Below are 21,215 nucleotides of genomic sequence, written 5' to 3' on the forward strand. Positions count from 1 at the left end.
TGGGATGTCCACTTGTATGCAGACACGACGCAGGTGAAAGCTAACAGGATCGATATTACCATCATTAACAAAACCAAAAAGAACATTATAGTCATCGAAATGAGTTGCCCATGGCTAGAAAACAGAGAGGCAAAGGATATTGAGAAGACCACAAGGTACAGTCAGCTGCGATTAGAGCTCACACACAGATACCCTGAATACAAGATCATTCAATACAACATCATTAAGGATCTCCTCGGAGGTTTCTCAACAGAGGTGGAGTAGAATATTAAAGATCTGGTAGGAGACAGGAGGGAAACCATTACGCTACAGATACAGAAGGCCATCTTGACAAGCTCGCTACATATTGCAATGACATTTAAGCTGAGCGGGTAGACTTTTTAAATAAACACTGATTGATTTTAACAATATTTATTGTATTTGAACAATATTTGATCAATGATATTTACGACGTTTATATGGTACTGTAATATTTTTAAGTGTCATAGCAGATTTTAGTAGATGCTGGGGTTGGTTACGGCTCCCCGCCCAGCCAAAGCTCTACTCCTTTACCTAGGCATCCAAATGTTCATTCTCCCATAATCATGATAATTACCTAAGCGAGTAATGTAACAAATACAAGAAAAATATTGTGCATCAAATGGAACTCGGAAAAATCTGAGCCCCATAAAGGGATATTTGAACTCACGACCCTCTCCGTAATCTAGTCGGATGCGCTAATCACTGAGCTACTGGAGAGTGAAATGTGGGTATATATTGACTAGAACTGCATCACGACATGCAGTCACATAGTCAAACTGCGTGATACAGTTGTAGGCAATACCCACATTTTACCCTTTCTTACCACAGAGTCTCCAGTGGCTCAGTGACTAGGGCATCCGACTAGATCACAGAGGGTCGTGGGCTCAAATTTCATCTGGGGCTCGGATTTTTCCGAGTTACCATTTGATGTACAATATCTATCATGCAATAATAATAACTTTATTTACTTGATTTAGGACTAGAGCACCAATTGGGGATACTAACGAAATTAACTCAAATCAAATATTGGCTTTTGAGGAGAGGGGGCAAACCGGAGTACCTGGAGAAAAACCTCTCGGAGCAGAGTATAGAACCAACAAACTCAACCCACATATGACACTGAGTCTGGCAATCGAAACCGGGCCACATTGGTGGGAGACGAGTGTTCTCACCACTGCGCCACCCCTACGCCTTGAATAAAGGCAGAAGAAGTCTGAATCTTTGCCTGCATTTTCGTCTACATCTGCGTCTGCATTTGTGCCAGAGCCTCGAGATGATGTCTTTTGTTTAGGACTGAATTTTAAAATATCGAAATTGGTCTATTTCCTTTCATATTATCCGCCATGTTTCTAGTATAAAAGCACTCCGAATAAAATATGCCCAAATAAGGAATCTTTTTCCAAATATGTTTTTTTCCACCAGGTTTGGGGGCATGGTCAGGCCTATCGTTGTCCCGGATGAAAAATTAAGATATGGGAAACGCGATTTCCCGGGGCAATGAGCAGTGACGGGACAACGCATACAGCAGATATCGCCGAAAGGGAAGGGCTAGGGACGAATCGAGATTGTTCTAATGCGGTGATCTGACTTAGCGAAAAGATGGCAAAATTAACTCTGCACGTAGCTTTAAACCTGTTTAAGTTCCCATGGGATTGCAATGCACGCATCCAGAACGATAGCGGCAGTTGCGGGCCCTATCCACAGAACCCGGGCTCAAATTGTGGGCATCTTAGCAGTGAGAATATCAAAGAATTGTAGCAAAAAAAAAAAGGAAAAAACACACATGCACAGTTTGCAGAGCCGTTTATAAGTTCTATAATTGTAGATTAAAGCGACTTTCAATCGAGTGTCGTAAAAACAAAACCTAAGTAATTACTTTGGCCAATCAAAAAGGACGGAGACAATACAGTGGACCAATCAAAACTGGAACGAATTACACGAAGCCGACACAAAGCGCGGGAAAATGTGCACGCGCGAGCCACGATTGGTTTTGGTTTCACTTCTGATTGGTTGAAAAAGTGGCGCGAGAACTTTGAACCAATCGCTGAGTGAAGTAATGCAAAACCAAAGCAATTCGCTAATTACTTTCGACACTCAATTGAACACCGCTCTATGGATACAATAAGAAATGGTTTTCGGGTACGTTACAAATATACGTAAGGAGGCAGAACGGTCAGTGGTTAGGGATTTTGCCTTGAAATCCAGAGACTGCAGGTTCACTAGTTGAATTTGATCCTGGTAGTCCTTTCTTCAACTTCTTGTCTGCCCTGGTAAATCGCCAACTGCTCTTCCTCCAGCCATTTGACATTCTTAACAGATATTATTGTTGTTGTTGTGAGTCATCGGCCCTGGAAAGCCCCTACGGGGAGCGGTTAATTAAGTATGCATTTATAAACGCATGTAAGCCGCACCTGCAGACGCACTCATAAAATTATTGTTTATTAGGGCAAGATGCTAATATGCCATGCAAGGTTTAGGACGTAAGAGCCAGAATGCAGGATTGAGCAGTGATGCAATACTCGCGACCCGCCTCCTACCACGCTGTCCATCCTTACTAAGCAAATCAACAAACCTTCATATTGGAAAAGATACTAGAGCAAGAGAGGATGACTGTAAGAGAACGGATACTCCATACAAGGGCCTCTTTAGGCCCTTCCCGGTTATGCTAGTTAAAGTGGCATTTTCTTCTCCAAGCAATGCTCGTTTTTTGACCAAAAAATGCACAAGTTATGCTCATTTTTCAAAATTATGCTCCTTTGGTTTGAAAAATGCTTTGTTTCATATTGAAGAAAAAATGCTTACAAAATAAGGCATCACGTGTGTTTTACAAGCAGTGGATTCCAAAGATCGCTCTCGAGCTATTTGCGCAGGAGTTCGCCTATTTTCGGTATCGCGAAGTCCTTCTATGACCTGCAAGTTACTTCGTGACGATGGCGTGCCTAATGCCATCTTGTTCAGATTTTTAGCAAGGACTGGGTACAACATAGAACCTATGCAAACTAACCGCTGACCGGTAGGCGTTTTTTCAAGTCACAATTATAGTGGAGCTACAGCATATATGTGGAGAGCTTGGAAAAATGTAGTTTCCTAAAGGTCTTTAGAAGTGTTAGAACATCAAAAACAAGCGAGCTTATTCTTTTGACAACAAAAATGTAGATAAATAAGGCGGAAAATACTGATTATGCTGGCAATTCTTCTTTAGAATAAGTGTCAAGAAATGCTCGTTAAGACAAATTATGCCGAAAAAAATTATAGCATAATCGGGAAGGGCCGAAGCCTCTTCCAATCAAAGTTTTTTTGAATCTTATTTTAGCCACGCAGCTATTTTTAGAAGGGGAAATGATTGGTCAGTTGTAATGACGTAATGAAATTTTAAATATGCGTGGCATGGAGAACGAGAATTTAAAATAGCTTTGTCAAACTAAAAATAGATTTTTAAAAAACTATGATGGGGCATGAGGATCCGTTCTCCTACCTCGTCTTCTCTTGACTAGAGTACATACCAAGCAAAGGCAAGTGGCGTGCATAGGCTGACCATCCTGGCCTCATTATTCTCCAGCGATCGAGCCAAACCAAAGTCGCTGATCTTCACCTGGTTATCAAGTCAAACATACATGGTCAGTTTTCAAATTCAATTAAAATTAACCATAGTCATTCCTTAACCTTGCTTTGGATACTACGTGCTTTAATACTCATTGCCATAGTTTAAAAACATACTTTACTTTTGTGGCATTCTGGACTCAAGATCCGGGGTTAACAGGTGCAGGAGAAGCAGCTAACTAGGAAACGCTTCTGGCCTTGACAGACACAACGTATTGTGGATAAAAAAGCTAAATAATACTGATTTGAGAATGTGTTTTGGATACCAGCAAAAAGCCCATTGGTTGGTCCTGTTTCTGATCAACTTCAAAATCATGATGAGCAAAAACTGACCATTACTTGTCGAAGGAGAAAAACCGAACGGCTAATGGTAATATTGACCATTTTTGGGTGAAGTTGAACACGATATGAAGCCCTTAATCTTAACTCTGGGCTGGCAAGTGAAAGTGGATTACATCAACCACACGATCCCGTGAAATTGTTTCGTCGTTTCTCCTGTGCAATGTTTGAGGATAAAATAACTTAAGAATCTGAGTCCGAGAAGCGAACAGTGAAAGTCTGCGACCATTATGACGTCGAGTTACTGGGTGTACCCATCTCCTTTCCACGTAATAGGTCATTTCCGAGTCCATGTCCGCCTCATCTTCAAAACGAGTCTAAGTGCGAAGTTTTTCTTATGAAAATTAGTTTTCATTCATATTTTTAAGTAGATCTAAATACCATCACAAAAACTTCGCACTTAGACTCGCTTTGAACAGGAGGCAGACATCAACTCGGAAATCGCCTAATTGACAAGATGAACTTAATTATTCCTGGTACTTTAATCTCTCTATGTGTTTGGCGCTTACATTTATTGCATTGTGGATTGGAGGAAATAAAATAAAATAAATACGTTCTGTTCACAGTGCAAATGCGCTACGCAAGTTACGTTAAAACTGTCGTATTCGCTTGCAATTCATGAATTTATGAGTGGAATCTTAAAGTTTCGTTTATGAGAGGAAAAGAGAAAAAGGGACTTACCAGGTCTTGTTTGAATAAAAGGATATTCCTTGTGGATAAATCCCGATGGATCAAGTTCTGACTCGCCAAGTAATGCATGCCATGTGCCACCTGAGATGCGAACTTACACAGTGTTGACACAAGGGATACCCCTTTGTTTTTTAAGTTCTGTTCCAATGAACCCAGAGGGGCAAATTCTGTAACCTGCAAATAAGTAGTATCTTAAGTGAATTTGTGATTGATGAATTCTTGTGCGGGTCCAAGATGTTTTAGGATCTAAGGCAACCCTTAAATGATTTTCCCAATTTACCGTCATTACGCATGTTCATGTTGCATCAGGTTTTGACACGATGAGGCCCAATAAAATACGTTACTCTCCTTGCCACTTCTGTCATTTGCATCCACGCACGACAACAAATTTGTCATGTCTATCTATTCTATGCAGATGGTCCTTGGTTTGCCTCTGGCCAGCTGGGATTCTTATCAGTTGTTATTGTTGTTCTGTCCTGCCGTTTCGCGTTGATTGTGTCTCATTGGCCTTGAAAAGCCCCTATGGAGAGTGATCAGTCAGTTCAGGACGGTACCAACTATTGTTATTGCGCATACGTTCTGCATATCTTGAGATACTCGGGTTTTCTATCGCCGATGCATACTAATACAGGGATATTTTTGCGCAGTTTAAAACTATCCGGAGAAAGTTGATCTTTGTAAGTACTCTTGCATGGTATCCAAAAAGAAAATTGGGGGCAACCATGCATTTTCGAGAGATAATAAAGCTTCAATTTGAGAAAGAATGCCGTACATTGTCTTGTATGTTAAAGCTTTTTACAAATATTATTCATGAATTATCTTTGAACATACATTTCCTGCATAATCATAAACCGGTCCAAAAATACCTTTGAATTAGTAGGCACCGTCCTTAAGTATGTATTGTATTGTATTGTCTTATTGTGCATTATTATGTACATCGCATCCCTTCACGACAAGAACCTTGTTGAAGCACTCACTAAATTATGCAGCACTAGGAGTTCTACGGGGGAAGGGGAGGGGGGAGATTCAACACTGGTTTAGCAGGACGTGAGATGCGTTAGGAATTTTCTTGGCAGTATGAGGGATGATAATATGACAAATGACGGAGAATAATATTGATGGTAAATTGATCCTCCGGGTGATGTAAGTCCTGCGAAGGACCGGTGTGTGCCAATTTCAGCCTCTGATTTAAAATCTCATTATCAGACCACTGAGTGTAAAGGTTACTGCTAAGCTTCTTAAAAAGCCGTTAACAAACAACATTCTTGTATAGGACTACAGTCACCCGGAAGATCACTGAATTCCGTCAAGGTATGTCGTCTCCGGACTCAAACCATTTTGAATGTGACGGAAACTATTGCACGTTATAAATGCAATGTGGGAAGCTTAGGAGAAGAAAATTTAATAAAACAACATAAATAGCTCTCTACATACCAGTATTAACGGACTCGTGTTGTCACTTTCAGGAGGATACGATATTCCATAAAACTTGACGATATTAGTGTGAGAGAGCTTTTGCATGGTTAACGCTTCGCGAAGGATGTTACTCAGCCACTTCTCATCAGCAGTGTTCTTGAGGGATTTGACTGCAACTTCCTTTAGTTCCTAACAACGAAAGTCCCAGAAAATTAACAAACACTAGAAGCCAATACCCAAGACAGGTCGGTCTCAATTTAGAACACGGGTCCCGCCGAATTATGGCCAATCAGAATGGACCTGATGAATACATCGCCTCTAATTGATCTGCAACAAAGCCGCACGAGGGATTGCTCGTGCTTGATGCAAAATGATGGATCGTGCCGATATCGATGTCCACCCACTTGAAAATTCCTTTTCTTTGTTTCACTTCCATTTCAAGTCTTCTAAGAACATTCAAGTATATTTCCTATCGTTGATTTTGAATGATTTCATTTGATTTAGCGAACTACGTTACACATGATTGGAAGTCTGCTCGTCCGACATACAAATGCGTGTAAGGGCCATAATACGTCGAGACCGTATTTTTGATCACTTTCTTGAAGTAATACCTTCATTACTTTTCACGGCTTTCTGACTTTAATTTTTGGTTAATTTGTAATTTGCGTAGTGCATTTTCTTCATGGAAAACATTAAGAGAAAATGTGCTTCACAACAATTAAACCTGGAATATTCCAAATCAAAAAGAATCATCCTTGAGGATCCTATTTGTTCTTGTCAAATAAGGATCATTGAAAAGATTTGGGATCTTTGTTTGTTTGTCTGTTTGTTTACATGAGAATATAAACGAGGGTAATCTCGATATAAACTGTAATGATAAAGACCAAAATGATTTCTAAGCTTACAGTTTTAGCTTCTCCACGAGATATTGTCCACTCTCCACGCCGAACAACACCGTACTGCCCATCACCAATTAAATCGACAATTTTCAGATCTTCCGGGGCAATGAGAAAGGCTTGCCTCTCGACGCATCGATGATCACGGTCTCTTCTCGAGGACTATTTTTTAAAAAGAAGATTATAATCGTTTCAATTAAAGTGCTACTATTATCAAATCAAATCACTTACTCTTTTTTTTCACATTTTGAAAGTGTGTTTGCTTAACACGTAACTGGCAACATTTTGAGCTTTTAAGTTTTGGATTTCACGGTTCCTCCATTTCTCAAGTTCAAAACTGGCCGAATAGACCGCAGAGGGTTGGATCTAAAAAAAAAGTGACGTCATGTACTCACTAGCTTAGAGAAACTTAAAATCAAATAAAATGCAACTTATATACGCAAAAAACAGTTCCAGCAAACGAGGAAACAACGTTGCGGAAACACGTTTGTGGAACCAAATGAATGTTTCCCAGTTTGCGACCCCTGGAAACATTTGTTGTGGAAGAAAAATTTGCTTACCGGGAAGTAAAATGTTTCTGAATTTTGCTTCCTAAGCAAATGTTACCTCGTTTGCACGCCGAGGAAATATTTCGGGAATCAATGTTTCCGCAACAATGTTTTGCTTCCCGGAAAGCAAATTTTTCTTCCGCAACATTTTTTCCTGGGACCGCAAACGAGGAAACACTTGCTTCCGCAACATTGTTTCCTTGTTAACTTTGCGGGCGCCTTTAAAGTAGTAAGTCTTTGACGCCATTTTCTGATCGATCCAGTTCTCTCAAGATTTTAAAGTTAGTATTGGTGGAGCAGTAAATAGGAAAATTTCAGTTAAAACAGGCAAGTGTCTTTTTTTTTTTAAATCTAGGCTAAAAAATTGGGTCACTTGCTGTTTGGTAAACATAGTTTTGAAATCCAAGGAAAAAGACAAATTGATTTTTTGGTCCTAGCAGCCCTTTGAATGTGATGGTGCTGTATAATACAGCATTTTTGCTTCGTTTTTTTCCAACAGATACCACTATTTCACCCGTCGCAAAAAGTTATTTCAGTTTTTGCGACTTCCTGAGAATTCTCCGTCAAACGGAACAATCCGAAAATAGTCGAACATTTCGGTTTTGTAACGCAATTCAGTTTTCCCTGCAGCATTTATGTGAAAAGACTGTGGTTTTATACTTGCAAGGACAGTTGCGATAACCAGTTACCCTAGAGAAAATATAAAAGATTTTTTTTTTACAACTGATGCCTTGAGTCTGAAAAAGGTGCATGAATTCTAGAATAAGAAGGATGAGCTGTATCGGGTGATAAAGGTGATATTTTTCAAGATCGCGCCGTGCATATGGAATCCACTCCCGCAATGTGCGCGGCAGTCAAATTTTGCTATCCTGCCAATCATTTGCCCTTCCACCGGAAACGGTACATTTGTTTGCGTGAACGATGTTGTTGTCGATCTACCCTGTCGAAAGGACACCAACAAAGTATTTTGTCCTGAAGTTAACGCAAATAAATAAATTATTACTAACCTGAATTCCCCTTAATATTGGTCTAGTTAAATTTCACTAGTTCTCGCTGTATGCAAGGCGGGACATCGCAGTTTGATTTCTCAAATTAGTTAAGTAGTCAAAACAAGAATTAAATAAATCTTACTTGACACTGAATTTTTCAATACCAACGGGGGTCGGAACTATTCAATACCTTTATATTAAGTGTGGTCAGCAGTATACAACCAATTCAAAAATGAAGATGATGATGATGATGATGATGATGATGATTACTATTATTATTATTATTATCATCATCATCGCAGTACAAACGTCTGGATGCCCAGAGTAAAAAATAAAAGCTTTGGCTGGGCGGCAAACCGTAACCAGCCGCAGTATCGACTAAAATTTGTAGTAACAATTACACAACGATTTCCCCCCCCCCCCCCCCCCCCGCTGTGTTCTGTGGTAGTAAACCTTGGTAGGTAACAGCTGTTGGTAAAGCTCTTGTACTCCAGCGTTGGTATGCCTTAGACCATTCTTCCATGAAGAAAGCCACGCAAAGCACTCCTCCAATTCAACTTTCTCGTCGTCTCATCTGTTCTTCATAAGCTTTCGTTGCCACCTGTCCTCAGAGACCGTTGATTGTATCTCGTGCAGGCGGGGGGTAGAATGCCTGCTTTATCTTCTTAGCTTCGACTTCTTTACCATCGGCGAGGGGATTCACTTCGATTGTGCTAGGAACAATTTATCATCCGCCAAACAACAACGACCCTGCAATTTTAGATTTTTTGTGGCAGAGTTTGTCGTCCATTGAATCGCGTTTTCCCAACTGTGGCTTGCTTATTGTTGGAGATTTCAATCGGCTAAACACCAAGCGCCTTCAAAATAGTTTTGGTCTCAAACAGATTGTTAATTTCTCCACGCGAGGCGATAGATCGCTTGACCTTGTCCTAACGAATCTGAATGAGTACTACAAGGACCCCTTTCAACGTCCTCCTCACGGTCTATCAGATCACATGTCTGTAGAGGTACAGCCAAAGGATAGATCTCAGTTTCCCGACTCGCGATTAAAAATCAAAACAAGGGACTTGAAACCCAGCAATCGCTTGGCTATGCGCACTTACCTCCACGAGGTTGGCGCGCACTCCCTCGTTGGCAACGCACACGGCTGCGCGGAGAAAGTGACAACCTTTCAGTCTATAATCCAATATGGTCTGGAGAGTGTCCTGCCCCTGCGATCTAAAACGATCCACTCTAGAGATCCGCCCTGGGTTAATTCAGTCTTGAATCAATCAACCAATGTTTCGATTCCTGCGGAACCGAGTGAACCGTGAGCGTAAGATCTGCAGGCAGTTGTACTACGACTCCAAAGTTACGACAGCTTAAGGAGTGCAAACCGTCTGCTTGGTGGAAAGAAGTTAAGGAACTGAGCGGCATGTCATCGGCCGTTAGGGACTCGGACGAGCTAATGAGATCTTTACAGCACATATGTGAGGAGTCTGTCAGTGCCTCGGATTTGGCCAATCTGATCAATGATACTTTTCTCTCGCCAATGCAAGACTTTACACCGCTATCTACTGAAACATTCCAGCAGCCGCAAGACCATTCCACCACGCAACCATTTGCCGTTACTGAGAATGCTGTTTACCTCCAGCTAGCATCGATCGATCCTAGGAAAGCGTCCGGACCTGACGGCATTCCTGTATGGTTGCTAAAGGATAATGCGGATCTGCTCTCCGATACGGTAACAGCTAATATTATTAACAGCTCTTTTGCTGAAAGACGATTACCACCTTCTTGGAAATCTGCTGATACAGTGCCGATCCCTAAGCAGAAACCAATCAAGGACGTAAATAAACACCCGCGTCCCATCTCGTTAACGCCCGTTCTCTCTAAGGTGGCGGCGGAGGAGTTTGTTGTTGTGGAGCATTTGCGACCATCAATTCTCAAGAAAGTCGGAGATTTAGGGCAATCCTCAACAACGCATGCGCTAATCAGTATAGTGCATTCCTGGACCAAACATATGGATGGTACAGGATCCACCGCCAGGCCAGGGTCGTCTGATAGACCACGCGCTTCTCGCTAGGAAGCTGCTGGCCCTGGACATGCCGGTTGGCGTATCGTTTTGGGTCAACGATTTCCTTACTGACCGCACGCAGAGAGTCAAGTTGGGAGGAGATTGCTGGTCTGAATGGAGGAATGTACCGCCAGGGGTGCCACAGGGAACCAAGCTCGGGCCGTGGCTGTCTATTCTCATGATTGCTGACATCAACACCAGTAACACCGAACTGTGGAAATACGTGGACGACACAACTATTGCAGAGTGTGTTGACAAGAAGGAAGATAACCGTATCCAATCTGATGCGTAGGAACTGATCGCTAAGTCTAACCAAAACAAGTTCCAGCTAAACGAGTCGAATTGTGAGGAACTACGGATTTCGTTCGCTAAATCAGCCGCGGACTTTGCTCCCACTGTTATTAACAGGAAAGCAATAGAGGTAGTGTCCACTGTTAAGTTATTAGGTCTAAATATATATCATCCGACCTCCGGTGGAACTGTCATGTTGCTCAAATAAGTAAAAAAGTAGCGAGTCGGTTATATTTTCTTACACAACTGAAGAGAACGAATATTCCCACCAAAGATCTGCTACTCTTTTACTTGACCTGTATCCTCCCAGTAATGGAATAAGCATGCCCAGTGTTTCACAACGCGCTTCCCGCATACCTATCCGCTGAGTTAGTACAGCTACAGAAGCGCGCCATGCGAATTATTTTTCCGTTTGTTCCATATAGCGACGTATTACATCAAGCCCACTTGGAGACGCCTTCTCGAAGCAGGCAGTCTATCACAACTAAGCTTTTTGATTCCATCACTTGTAACTCAGACCATAAATTGCATTAGCTCTTGCCATCTATCTATCTATCCATCTATCAGTTGGGTTAGGGAAGTTTAACCACAACTGTAGATCCTCTGCAGCTCCTCTGCGTACTTCTTAGCATCTTTAATGATGGAGTGGCGTCCATTCTGTATGGTAGCTCTTCAAACGATCTTACTGCTGCCATCATAGCGTCAGCTCTGCAATAAAGCTTTACTGCTGCTTTGATCTTACTGTTCTTTTATTCATTCTCCACGGACTTGAAACCTCTTCCACCGAGCTTCCTGGACATGTAGAGTATCGCTGCCGATCCCTTAGGTTGATTTCCTCCATTCTCCACGATGATCTTTCTTCCCTCTCGGTCAAGCTGTTGGGTGTTTGCTATCGGCCAAGTTTGTGTCCACATCAAGTATGTAAGTACTGGTAAAGTGTACTCAGTGATTGGACGCCACTACCTTTGCATGATCTGACAATGGGCTGGACCAGATACAAGAATGTCTTTGCTTCGGCTTCCAGTACTTGCTTATCCTTTTGTTTGGTGTTTTCGAAGACGCCTAGGAAGTTGGAAAAGGTATCTGACATATCATCTAGAACGCTTTGGGGGCCTTTTCTTGTTTCACTGCAAATATGTTACCATCCTTCCATTGAATATTTCTCTATTCTATCTACAGTAGAACTAAGGCAGTGATGGTCAGGATTTAGGGATAGGTTCTCTTCAGAAAAAGACTGGGGTTATATTCTTTGGAACAATCAAATACTCATTAACAACAAAACAGTTTATTATAAAAGCTATTTCGAAGCTGGTGTAGTTCATACCAGTGATCTATCCTTTGACTTAAATAACAAAGATTCCTTTTCCCTAGTTTCTAACGGGATTTCTAAACCTAATTTTCTAGTTTGGGCAGGTCTTCGACACTCCATTCCTTCCATTTTAAAAAATAGTACTTATATATCAACAACAGGTGTTTGAACTTTCTCTAAAAATTGACGAAAATATATTTGATGTGATAAAGAACAAATCTAAAGATTATTCTACTTTACTTGTAAGCAGAAAGGCTCTTTTTCCAACTATTGTAAACAAGCTGCAAAATGAATTTCATTTTACACTCGAGGACGTTAAACAAAGTTTTACGATACCGCATAGTGTTGCTCTTGCATGAAGCATATGTTAAGGCATTTCAATACAAAATTCTTAGTTCCATTCTATACACTAATGCTAAACTTTACAAAATTGGCTATAAAATGAATGAATCATGCTCATTTTGTTCATCTGAACCAGAAACGTTATATCTCCTCCAATATCTCTGCCCTTACTTGATAGATTTCTGGCGTGCCTTCGAAGTATTCTGGCACCAACTTTTAAAGGAAAACATTCGATTTTCGTTACAAGATGTTTTGGTTGAAATGATACCAAAAAACTCCCTTTCTGCTAAACTGCTTTAAACTATCTAATTATGATTGGGAAATTGTACTTGTGGGATTGTAGAAGAAGTCAAATTCTTTCAAATATATATGGATTTAAAACGAAAATTGCTATAAAATGTGAAACGGAAAAATATAAGTCTGAATAGTAAAAAAACAAAGGATTTCTTTGAAGTTAAACTGGATAGTGTCGCCTCTCGTAAAAACTTAATTATTTAAAGTTTTACTATGTGTGACGTATGTAACACTTATCAATATGTTATTTACGTTATATTTTGTTAACATTTAGTTCTAGTTTGTCGTAATGATATCAGTTGTAGTTGAATTATTAGTGTTAATTACCTGTACTATATCATTAGTATTAGTAATATTAGTTGTAATATTATAATTATGTAGGTGGGTAACTAATTTGCTGTATTAATATCAATTTGTTTTTTTTTTAATATTAAAAAAAAAAAGACGCCTAGGAAGTTACAGGTGTTATTTTGGTCCAGGCTCTTGAAAGGTTTAAGATTAGCTATCTTCATATCTCCACTTCCTTGCTCGACTTGTCCCCTCTTCACGTGTATCACCTTACACCTCTTCTCATTCCACTTCAAACTGGTGCTTTCCATTCCATTCTCGTTTCAGTTTGTTCTCAGAAGCTGCAAACAACTTCCTGCCGTCGATGTATAGATGGTGAGTGATCTTAGTTGATTTAGGCTTAGATAGCCTGTATCCCTCAGTCGCCAGATCCATCCATGCGATTGGATTCACGCACAATATGAACAGCATAGGACAGAGCACATCTCCTTGCGGCAGTCCTTTCTAAAAACGTATTAGGGGGGATCTATTTCTCCACCCTGGGCTTGTCACCTTGTCGCGGTGGTGGAGCTTGTATGTCTCAGTGACCCCAAGAGCTATGCCGGTGGAGACTGGTCCCTGGTGGGCTCAACCGTGCCGGATTGGTCGAGGGATAGAGACCTGACAAAGGACAGCCCCTGGTCCTCCAGATTGGGGGTTGGGCGTTAGGCTAATCACCTAACATCGTAAAAAATGAATAATTACAGAAACCTTACACATAGTGAGGCCCTATGCGCCATCTTGGCGCCAGGGGACAGGTGAAGGTGAAGGTGAAGGGGAGATCTATTTGCCTCGAGTGGTTTGGGCAACAATTCTTTGTAAGGTGAACATTTTAGATACCCAACCATGATCAACAGAATCAAGCGCCTTAGCCACATCAATCCATGCCATGCTGAGATTTTGCTTTCCTCTCTGAGCATCCTCACAAACCATCCGATCGATAAGTAAATTGTCAACCGTTCCACTGCAGTTGCCCCTTGCACCACGCTGCTCACGCTGTATTGATCATAATTTTCGATGTGTTGGTTAGCCTGTGCTAACAGGCACGAGGTGTACCACGTATACACGTTATTCAGGCAGGTGGTAGACCGTTGGTTGTCACTTCTGAACTCACCAGGTTTGGGGATCGGAGTTGTCTTGCCTTCCAAAACCATAAGGGAAACTGAAGTTTTTCAAGTTGAGCAGTGGTCTGGAAACAAGTGGCCATTTCTCTATGCAAGATAGTTGCCTTTTTCCACCAGAAATTAGCAATAAGATCGGGGCCAGGTGCGCTCCAATTTTTCTTCCTATTGACGATCTTAGTAACTTGCTCAGCCTTCAAATTCCAGCCATCAGTCGGTATTTCGGTACTACATGTACAAAAGCATGTCCTCACTACTGGTTTTATTCAGTTATTATTATTATAGCAGTGCAAACGTATGTATGCTAAACGATAGCTAAAGCACAGTAGGGCGCTGTTGCGTAACCTAAAGGCCAACGAGAAATAAGAAAATTAAAAGAAAAACTTATTATAGAAACTAATACATTAAAATGTCTTCTAAGTAGACCTTGAAGGAAAAAAAAAAATTCAAATCTCCTTCTCTGAGATATCACATTAAAATACTTAAAAAATGCTCTACTAGTGTCTTATCTTATGTCATTATCTTGAAGTGGCGGGCAATGTGTAAACTTGAAGTTAACACGGACTTCTGCATCTTTATCAAGACTTCTTTACTCTTCCTTCCCACTAAAACCCTAACAGTTCTCTCAAGTCCTTTGGAGTATCCTCTCAGTACATCTAGAATGATGTTGTGCTGGTCTATGCTGTATCCTTTGAATTGTTGTTTTAGTTCCAGCCGCAAGGGGGCATACTTCTCTGTCTTATCCTGGTCTTTTGCAGCTCTGTTGTCCACCCATGGACAACTCATCTCTAAGATGGTAACATTCTTCCGCTTGTGGTCCACAACTCTAGCATCTATCCGGTTGGCTCTCACTACCACGTGGTCTGCGTACAGCGGGACATCCCAAAAGGCTTGTGTATCTGCGCTTTCGTAGACAGGTTTTGGCTCGATCGGGGAGTACCAAGGTGGTACAGTGTCTACGAGTTCTAGATTATGGAGCATCTCAAAAAACAGAATCTTCAACGCGCAATTATGCCTGTGAAGGTATTTGCTCTGCGCAAGCGCCGAACATCCAGCCAGAATATGTGCTACCGACTCTTGAGCTTTACCGCAGAGTCTGCATTGCACGTCAAGTTCCCTAGCAGTTCTTGTCTTTTTACTCTGGTAGATTCGTGTATTGAGCATCTGCTCGTACAGCTCATAGATACCAGCAATCACGTATGATGGACAGGATTTCCACTTAAGCCAGTCAAAACACCCGTTACTCAGCTCGGAGTCACTCCATCTCGATGCGATCAGCTTCCCTTGCCAACTCTGACTTCGCACGTCCTTCTTCAGCTTTTCCTGCTGAGCTCGCTTCAACTGCTGTTTGGTCTTTGTACCTGGGATCTCATCTCCATCCTCAGTACAGCATGTAGGGTTAGGGTGCACCAAATTTAGCTTTATTCCAAGCTCTTGCCCATACCTCAAAGCCTCCTTGACTATAGAACAATGTCCTAGCCTTACTGAACGGTCTTCAAACTGGCGCACCAGCTCCATGGTTGGATCCTCATTTTTGAACAGGTTGAGTGCACCTTTGATCTTAATCGCCTTGTACTCGGCTTCGACGGAACGCAGACCTCGTCCTCCGCTCTGCCTTGTAAGATGACATAAGGCAGTTGAGCCCAGCGGGTGCTTTCCTCCCTGCTCTACGACGATCTTGCGCATCTCACGATCAATTCGTTGAAGTTCCGTGATGGGAAGGTGTTGTGTCCACATCAAGTAAGTCAAGGCAGGTAAGGCGTACTGATTGGAGGCTACAATGCGATTGAAATCAGAGAGCGGACTGGACCATATGATGGACATTCTGTTCAGGTACATCTCGGCGGCGAGTTTAAAAGCTATCTGATCTTCTTGTCTTGTGCTTTCCAACACGCCCAGAAACTTATACTGAGCTCCCTCTTCTAGACATTTGATCACTGATGCTTCGTCAAATGCTAAGCTCTCGGCGTCCTCTACTTTCACTCCTCTCTTGATGTGTACAACAGAGCACTTCTTCGGATTCCAGTCGAGGCCGATATCTTGCATTGCAGATCTTGCTGATTTCATCACGGTGTTGAGCTTAGGTGCGGAGGAAGCAAAGATCTTAAGATCATCGATGTACAACAAATGCGTCACTTTGGTATCAATCGGCTTCGAGAGTCTATATCCTTCAGTTGCCTTTAGTTTCCAAGCGATGGGATTCAGGCAGATGGTAAATAGGCGCGGACATAGAGAATCCCCCTGAGGCAGTCCTCTTCTAAATTGGATAATCTCCGATATCTCCATCCCCAGTTTAGTTCTTGTAACAATCATGGTATTCCAGGCCTTAGAAAGCTTGGTAATCACTCTCGCTAACCACCTTATTATTATTATTATTATTATTATTATTATTATTATTATTATTATTATTATTATTATTATTATTATTATTATTATTATTGTGTCACGGCTACTCGCCGTCGCAAATGCAGCAACGACGCAGCTCAACAATTTGAAGGTCGAACCGAGAGCATATTATGGCGCGTCCGCTATACGCTACATGTGTGACCTTGGAGCACAGCTTACAGCTAGCTGGAATCAGCTGCATGCATACGATTGCAAACTGCGTAGAAAAACACAAAGGTCAGGTTTCATAACTCTTAAAGTTTGCAAACGACTTCTTTCTTCAAGTCTCGATGCAAAATGCTGGAGCAATTAAGCCTTATTATTCCAGATACTCTAAAGTTTGCTCGGTAGATTTGGTTATAAATTAAATGGGCTGTTGAAGTCTCTGGACACGCTAAAGATCTGAACAGAGGAGCATTTGAGTCAGTCAGGGTGCGACAAAAGTGGTGTCCACTTGCCCCAGACAAGTGGTCTTAGCCAATGGACAAGTGGATTGTCAATCTTACTTGTCCTTTGGACTACTGAATCTTCAGAAAATAATTTTAAAAAACATTTTTTTTTTTAAATGCTAAGCAGAGAAATTAGTATGCAGTTAAATTTTTGCGGTGTGTAAGAACAAATCGCTTTTCGCAAAAGTAACTTAGAAGTTGGAAATGAAATGAGTTGAGCACTTACGATTTATCCGTCATTTTATTCAATGCGTACTGAAAGGCATCTGGGTCTCATTTGGGTTATCGATTTGTGCATTTATTAAGGACGGTGCCTACTATTCTTGGTTTTCATATGACGTCACGACCGCCATGTTGGTGCCCTAAACAAAGAAAAGGCTGCCATGTTGGTGCCCCGACCAAATCCTCCGGGAATTTAACTCTATTATTATGCAAACGCTTCCTTTTGTTTTCGTTGAAAAACATGGCTGTTGATCACGTGAGTGAAAACCAACAATTGTTATTGCGCATACGTTCTCCGCATTTCGAGATACTCGGATTTTCTATCGGTGATGCTTACTAACACTGGGATATTTTTGCGCGGTTTAAAACTATCCGGAAAAGGTATATCTTAGTAAGTACTCTTGGTATCCAAAAAGAAAACTGGGGGTAACCATGCATTTTTGAGAGATAATTAAGCTTCAATTTGAGAAAGAACACCATACATTGCTTTGTATTTTAAGGCTTTTTACAAATATTATTCATGAATTTTTTTTGAATAATGCGTGGTTACCCCCAATTTTCTTTTTGGATTTCAATAACACTTGTTAAGATCTACATTTCCTGCATAATCAGACACCGGGGCAAAAATATCTATAATTAGTAGGCACCTTCCTTAATTAGACTCTCTTCATCGCCGCGTCAGCACATGCACAATGACGGCCGATCAGCGAAGCATAAAAGGCTCTTTTGGTGTACCGGCAAAGTAGCTAAAGAGAAAAGCAAAACCTTTGGCAGAAAGACTTAAGAGAATGAGAGGAAAAAGCAATCTAACATCCCAACAGTTTGAGTTCGAAATTTCCAGGAATCTTGGAAGACACCGACACTTTAAATGCTGTGTAGATGTTATCTGAGTTCCAAAATAGAAAGGGTTATGCTTCGTATCGATGACAGGACGTTACAAGTCGATCAAAGTCGATCTTCGAAAACGTAGTCGATAAGTCGATAATACTCGATACTTGTCGATAATTGTCAATCGACAAGTTTAATTTGTCGATAAAAGTCGATAATCACAAGATTTTCAACTGAATATCGATTTTATCGACAAAAATGCTGACACATTTTTCAATCGCCCACGAAAATGTAAACAGCTTTAAAGTAAATCCGTATGGCAATAAAGTTGAATAAAAAACTGTAAATCAATAAATAAATGTAAATCGGTAAAATAAAGTCTTGGCATAGCCAATCCTGCTTCATTAAACTGTGCTTGGCAACTGTAGCCTCGTCTCCTGCCATAAACCTTTTTTTTTTTTGTATTTCCGATACTTGTCGATTGAAGTCGATCTAAGTCGATAATCACAAAAAATTGTGTGATCGACTTTTATCGACATCCGATATTTGTCGATTGATTAGTAACGAATTTGATCGACAACGATCGACTTTTATCGACTATCGAAATTATCGATTTGTAACGTCCTGATTAGAGCTTGGATTTAACACTACACCCAAGGACAACTAGACTTGAGATTTGGACAAGTAAAACCAGAACCTCACTTGTCCATTGGACAAGTGGAATCTAAAGTTCTCAAATAAGAACTGTTCTAAATTGATAAAATTTCGAAAGTTCTTGAATGTTTTGCAAAGTTGCAGAGCTCTGTCTGGGTGACATAACTGAGCCGTCACGGCTCGCTCACTGAGGAAGTAACACATCTACGTAAAACTATACATCAAGCGGCTGTTAGCTCTAAAGTGTAATTTCTTTGCTGCGGCATATTTTGGCTTGTTTTTAGGTTACTGCTGCTCAGTTTGTGAAATTTCTGCCACACAAGCCCCATTGGACAGTAGGACGATCGAGAAGAAAATAAAGAGAAAGACAGTGCTTGCAGTTTGTGCTTGAAGCGATGCGAGGCTATAAGAGATGAACGGGATTGACTTTCGAAATACTAAACACAAACCAACAACTGGCAAAAGAATTATCACTAATGACATTACTATGCACTCATGTGACACCCTTAATCAATTCAACAACTATTTGCATTTCATTTAGCTTGAGTTTATAAACACACACCAAATCACATCATCTACGTAATTCTTATATGCCCTCGTTTGATTCGAGAACTCTGGCAACATATTAGTTATCGAACATCAATTATACAAACAACTATTTAGACAACACGTAATCTCGATTCAGTACGAGAAATGGAATATTAAAAGCGAAGATGAACTTTGCTCAAAGCTTGTGCTTACCCAAAAACCTCTCCGAAAGATGTTTGCCATTACGAAGGCTTCCTGTTCAGAGGTACTTCAATTCAAACTGATAACACATCTACTTTGATCAACACATCGCATACTTGGAGCGAAAAAGGGCAGATAACTCTTACGTTCTGAGTGAAGGATTTACAGTCACAGAACCGTTCCTAATTCGTTTTTGACAAATGTTAACAGAAATTGAAAGCAGGATGTCAACCGTCGCTGAAGCGTTACGGTTTCCAGTTCTCACTCGGCACTTCCGCGAATTTCCGGGTTACAAACAAGTATTATCCGGTCTAAAACAACAGTAAACCAAATAGCGCTCAAACTGCTGCTTTCGGGAAATTTTCAGCTTCTAGCAGTGTTAACGTTATGATGATAATTCTTCAGCTGGTATGTTCCTGCTGCCCCGAGCCAATGTTAGTACACAAGTCGACTCCTTGGAATCTAGAATAAACGCTAGCCTGCGAGCATGCTCACTTCGGCTCGCTTGATACTTAACCTGAAAAGTTGAGCGGGCTCGCAGGCTTAGTAAACGCCAACATTTTGTATGGAAAAAGGAGGAATACAAAGTTAATTAATTAAGGTGTTTTCAGTATCACAACAAGTTCGGGCAGGAATGTAGTCCAGAAGACGTTTGTTTTAAAACCAACCAGATTTACACATCTATGAAATAGCATAAAAAGGTCTCAATTTAGAACCTGCAGCCCCACCTTCCATTATCCGAATGTCTCCTCATCTTCGGTGATACTATGACCTCTACCTGCAATCGTCACAAGGTTGTCAAAAGTAACGCATTGAAATTCAATCCTTCGCGTTGATTCGTGGAAAAGTTGCCATTATTACACAAAAAAGTAGGCTACTTCAGTCCGAGGCTGCGCAGGTTCCTTACATCGATGGCCATCAATGGCAACACGCTACGGTATTTTGTAAAATGCAGTTGATGGTAAAATTTACATTGTTTTCCAGTGTACATTGTACGCTTGATATTCACCCCAGTAATGACCTCTGCAATCAAGCTGCTCTCCAGCAAAAATCCACCCACTCGACTGAGAAGTATTAAATTAACAATAAACAGAATTAAGACACGTTGGTGATTTAAAAAAAGTTTATTTCAAATTGTTTGCAAAATTATCAAGGAAATTATATAAAACAGTTACCCACGTAAATATTTTTAAACGTGACGAGCTTCAACTGCTCACTTTCAATAAACCACTTGCACACACAAGTACGACTGCTTATAAGAGCTTGCCACCTAAGAGAGGTAAGGTTACAAATTTACCGTAGTAAAATTGAGTCAAAGTTTTAAACCGTGCTGTTTGAGCTTGTTGCAACCTCGTCCCAGGGTCTCTCTTCTCTCCATTGTCAATAACAATACACCCTGGGAACAAGCTTGCCATTGTTGTTGTATTGACCTTTCAAATGCACATTTTGTTATCAAGGTGTAAAGCGAATAAAAGCGATCACGCTAAGAATATTTATAGAGCGGTTTTCAATCGAGTGTCGTAAGACAAATACCAAAATAATAGATCAATTTCGAGATATTAAAATTCAGGCTTGAACAAAAGGCATCATCTCGAGCTTCTGGGGAATAAATATAAGGATTTGTAAGTTATGGAGCTTATTCCCTGGAGACTCGAGATGATGCCTTTTATTTAGAACTGAATTTTAATACATCGAAAGTGGGTTATGAC

The 21,215-nt window shown here is 40.8% G+C and overlaps 1 protein-coding gene across 1 annotated transcript in view; it reads right to left on the bottom strand.

The window, feature by feature from the left end:
* Window positions 1–19,753, bottom strand: part of LOC137997516 (ack-related non-receptor tyrosine kinase-like) — a 33,072-nt gene extending 13,319 nt beyond the window's left edge. The window contains exons 1-5 of the mRNA XM_068843562.1: window positions 19,519–19,753; window positions 6,972–7,124; window positions 6,085–6,255; window positions 4,642–4,824; window positions 3,525–3,613 (exon numbers count right to left, since the gene is read on the bottom strand). Of these exons, the coding sequence (XP_068699663.1) occupies window positions 3,525–3,613; window positions 4,642–4,824; window positions 6,085–6,255; window positions 6,972–7,124; window positions 19,519–19,548 (626 nt within the window). The 5' untranslated portion in view covers window positions 19,549–19,753. The remainder of the gene's footprint in view (window positions 1–3,524; window positions 3,614–4,641; window positions 4,825–6,084; window positions 6,256–6,971; window positions 7,125–19,518) is intronic.
* Window positions 19,754–21,215: the final 1,462 nt, after the last annotated feature.

The sequence above is a fragment of the Montipora foliosa genome, chromosome 3, assembly GCF_036669935.1.
Source record: "Montipora foliosa isolate CH-2021 chromosome 3, ASM3666993v2, whole genome shotgun sequence".
Lineage (NCBI taxonomy): Eukaryota > Metazoa > Cnidaria > Anthozoa > Scleractinia > Acroporidae > Montipora > Montipora foliosa.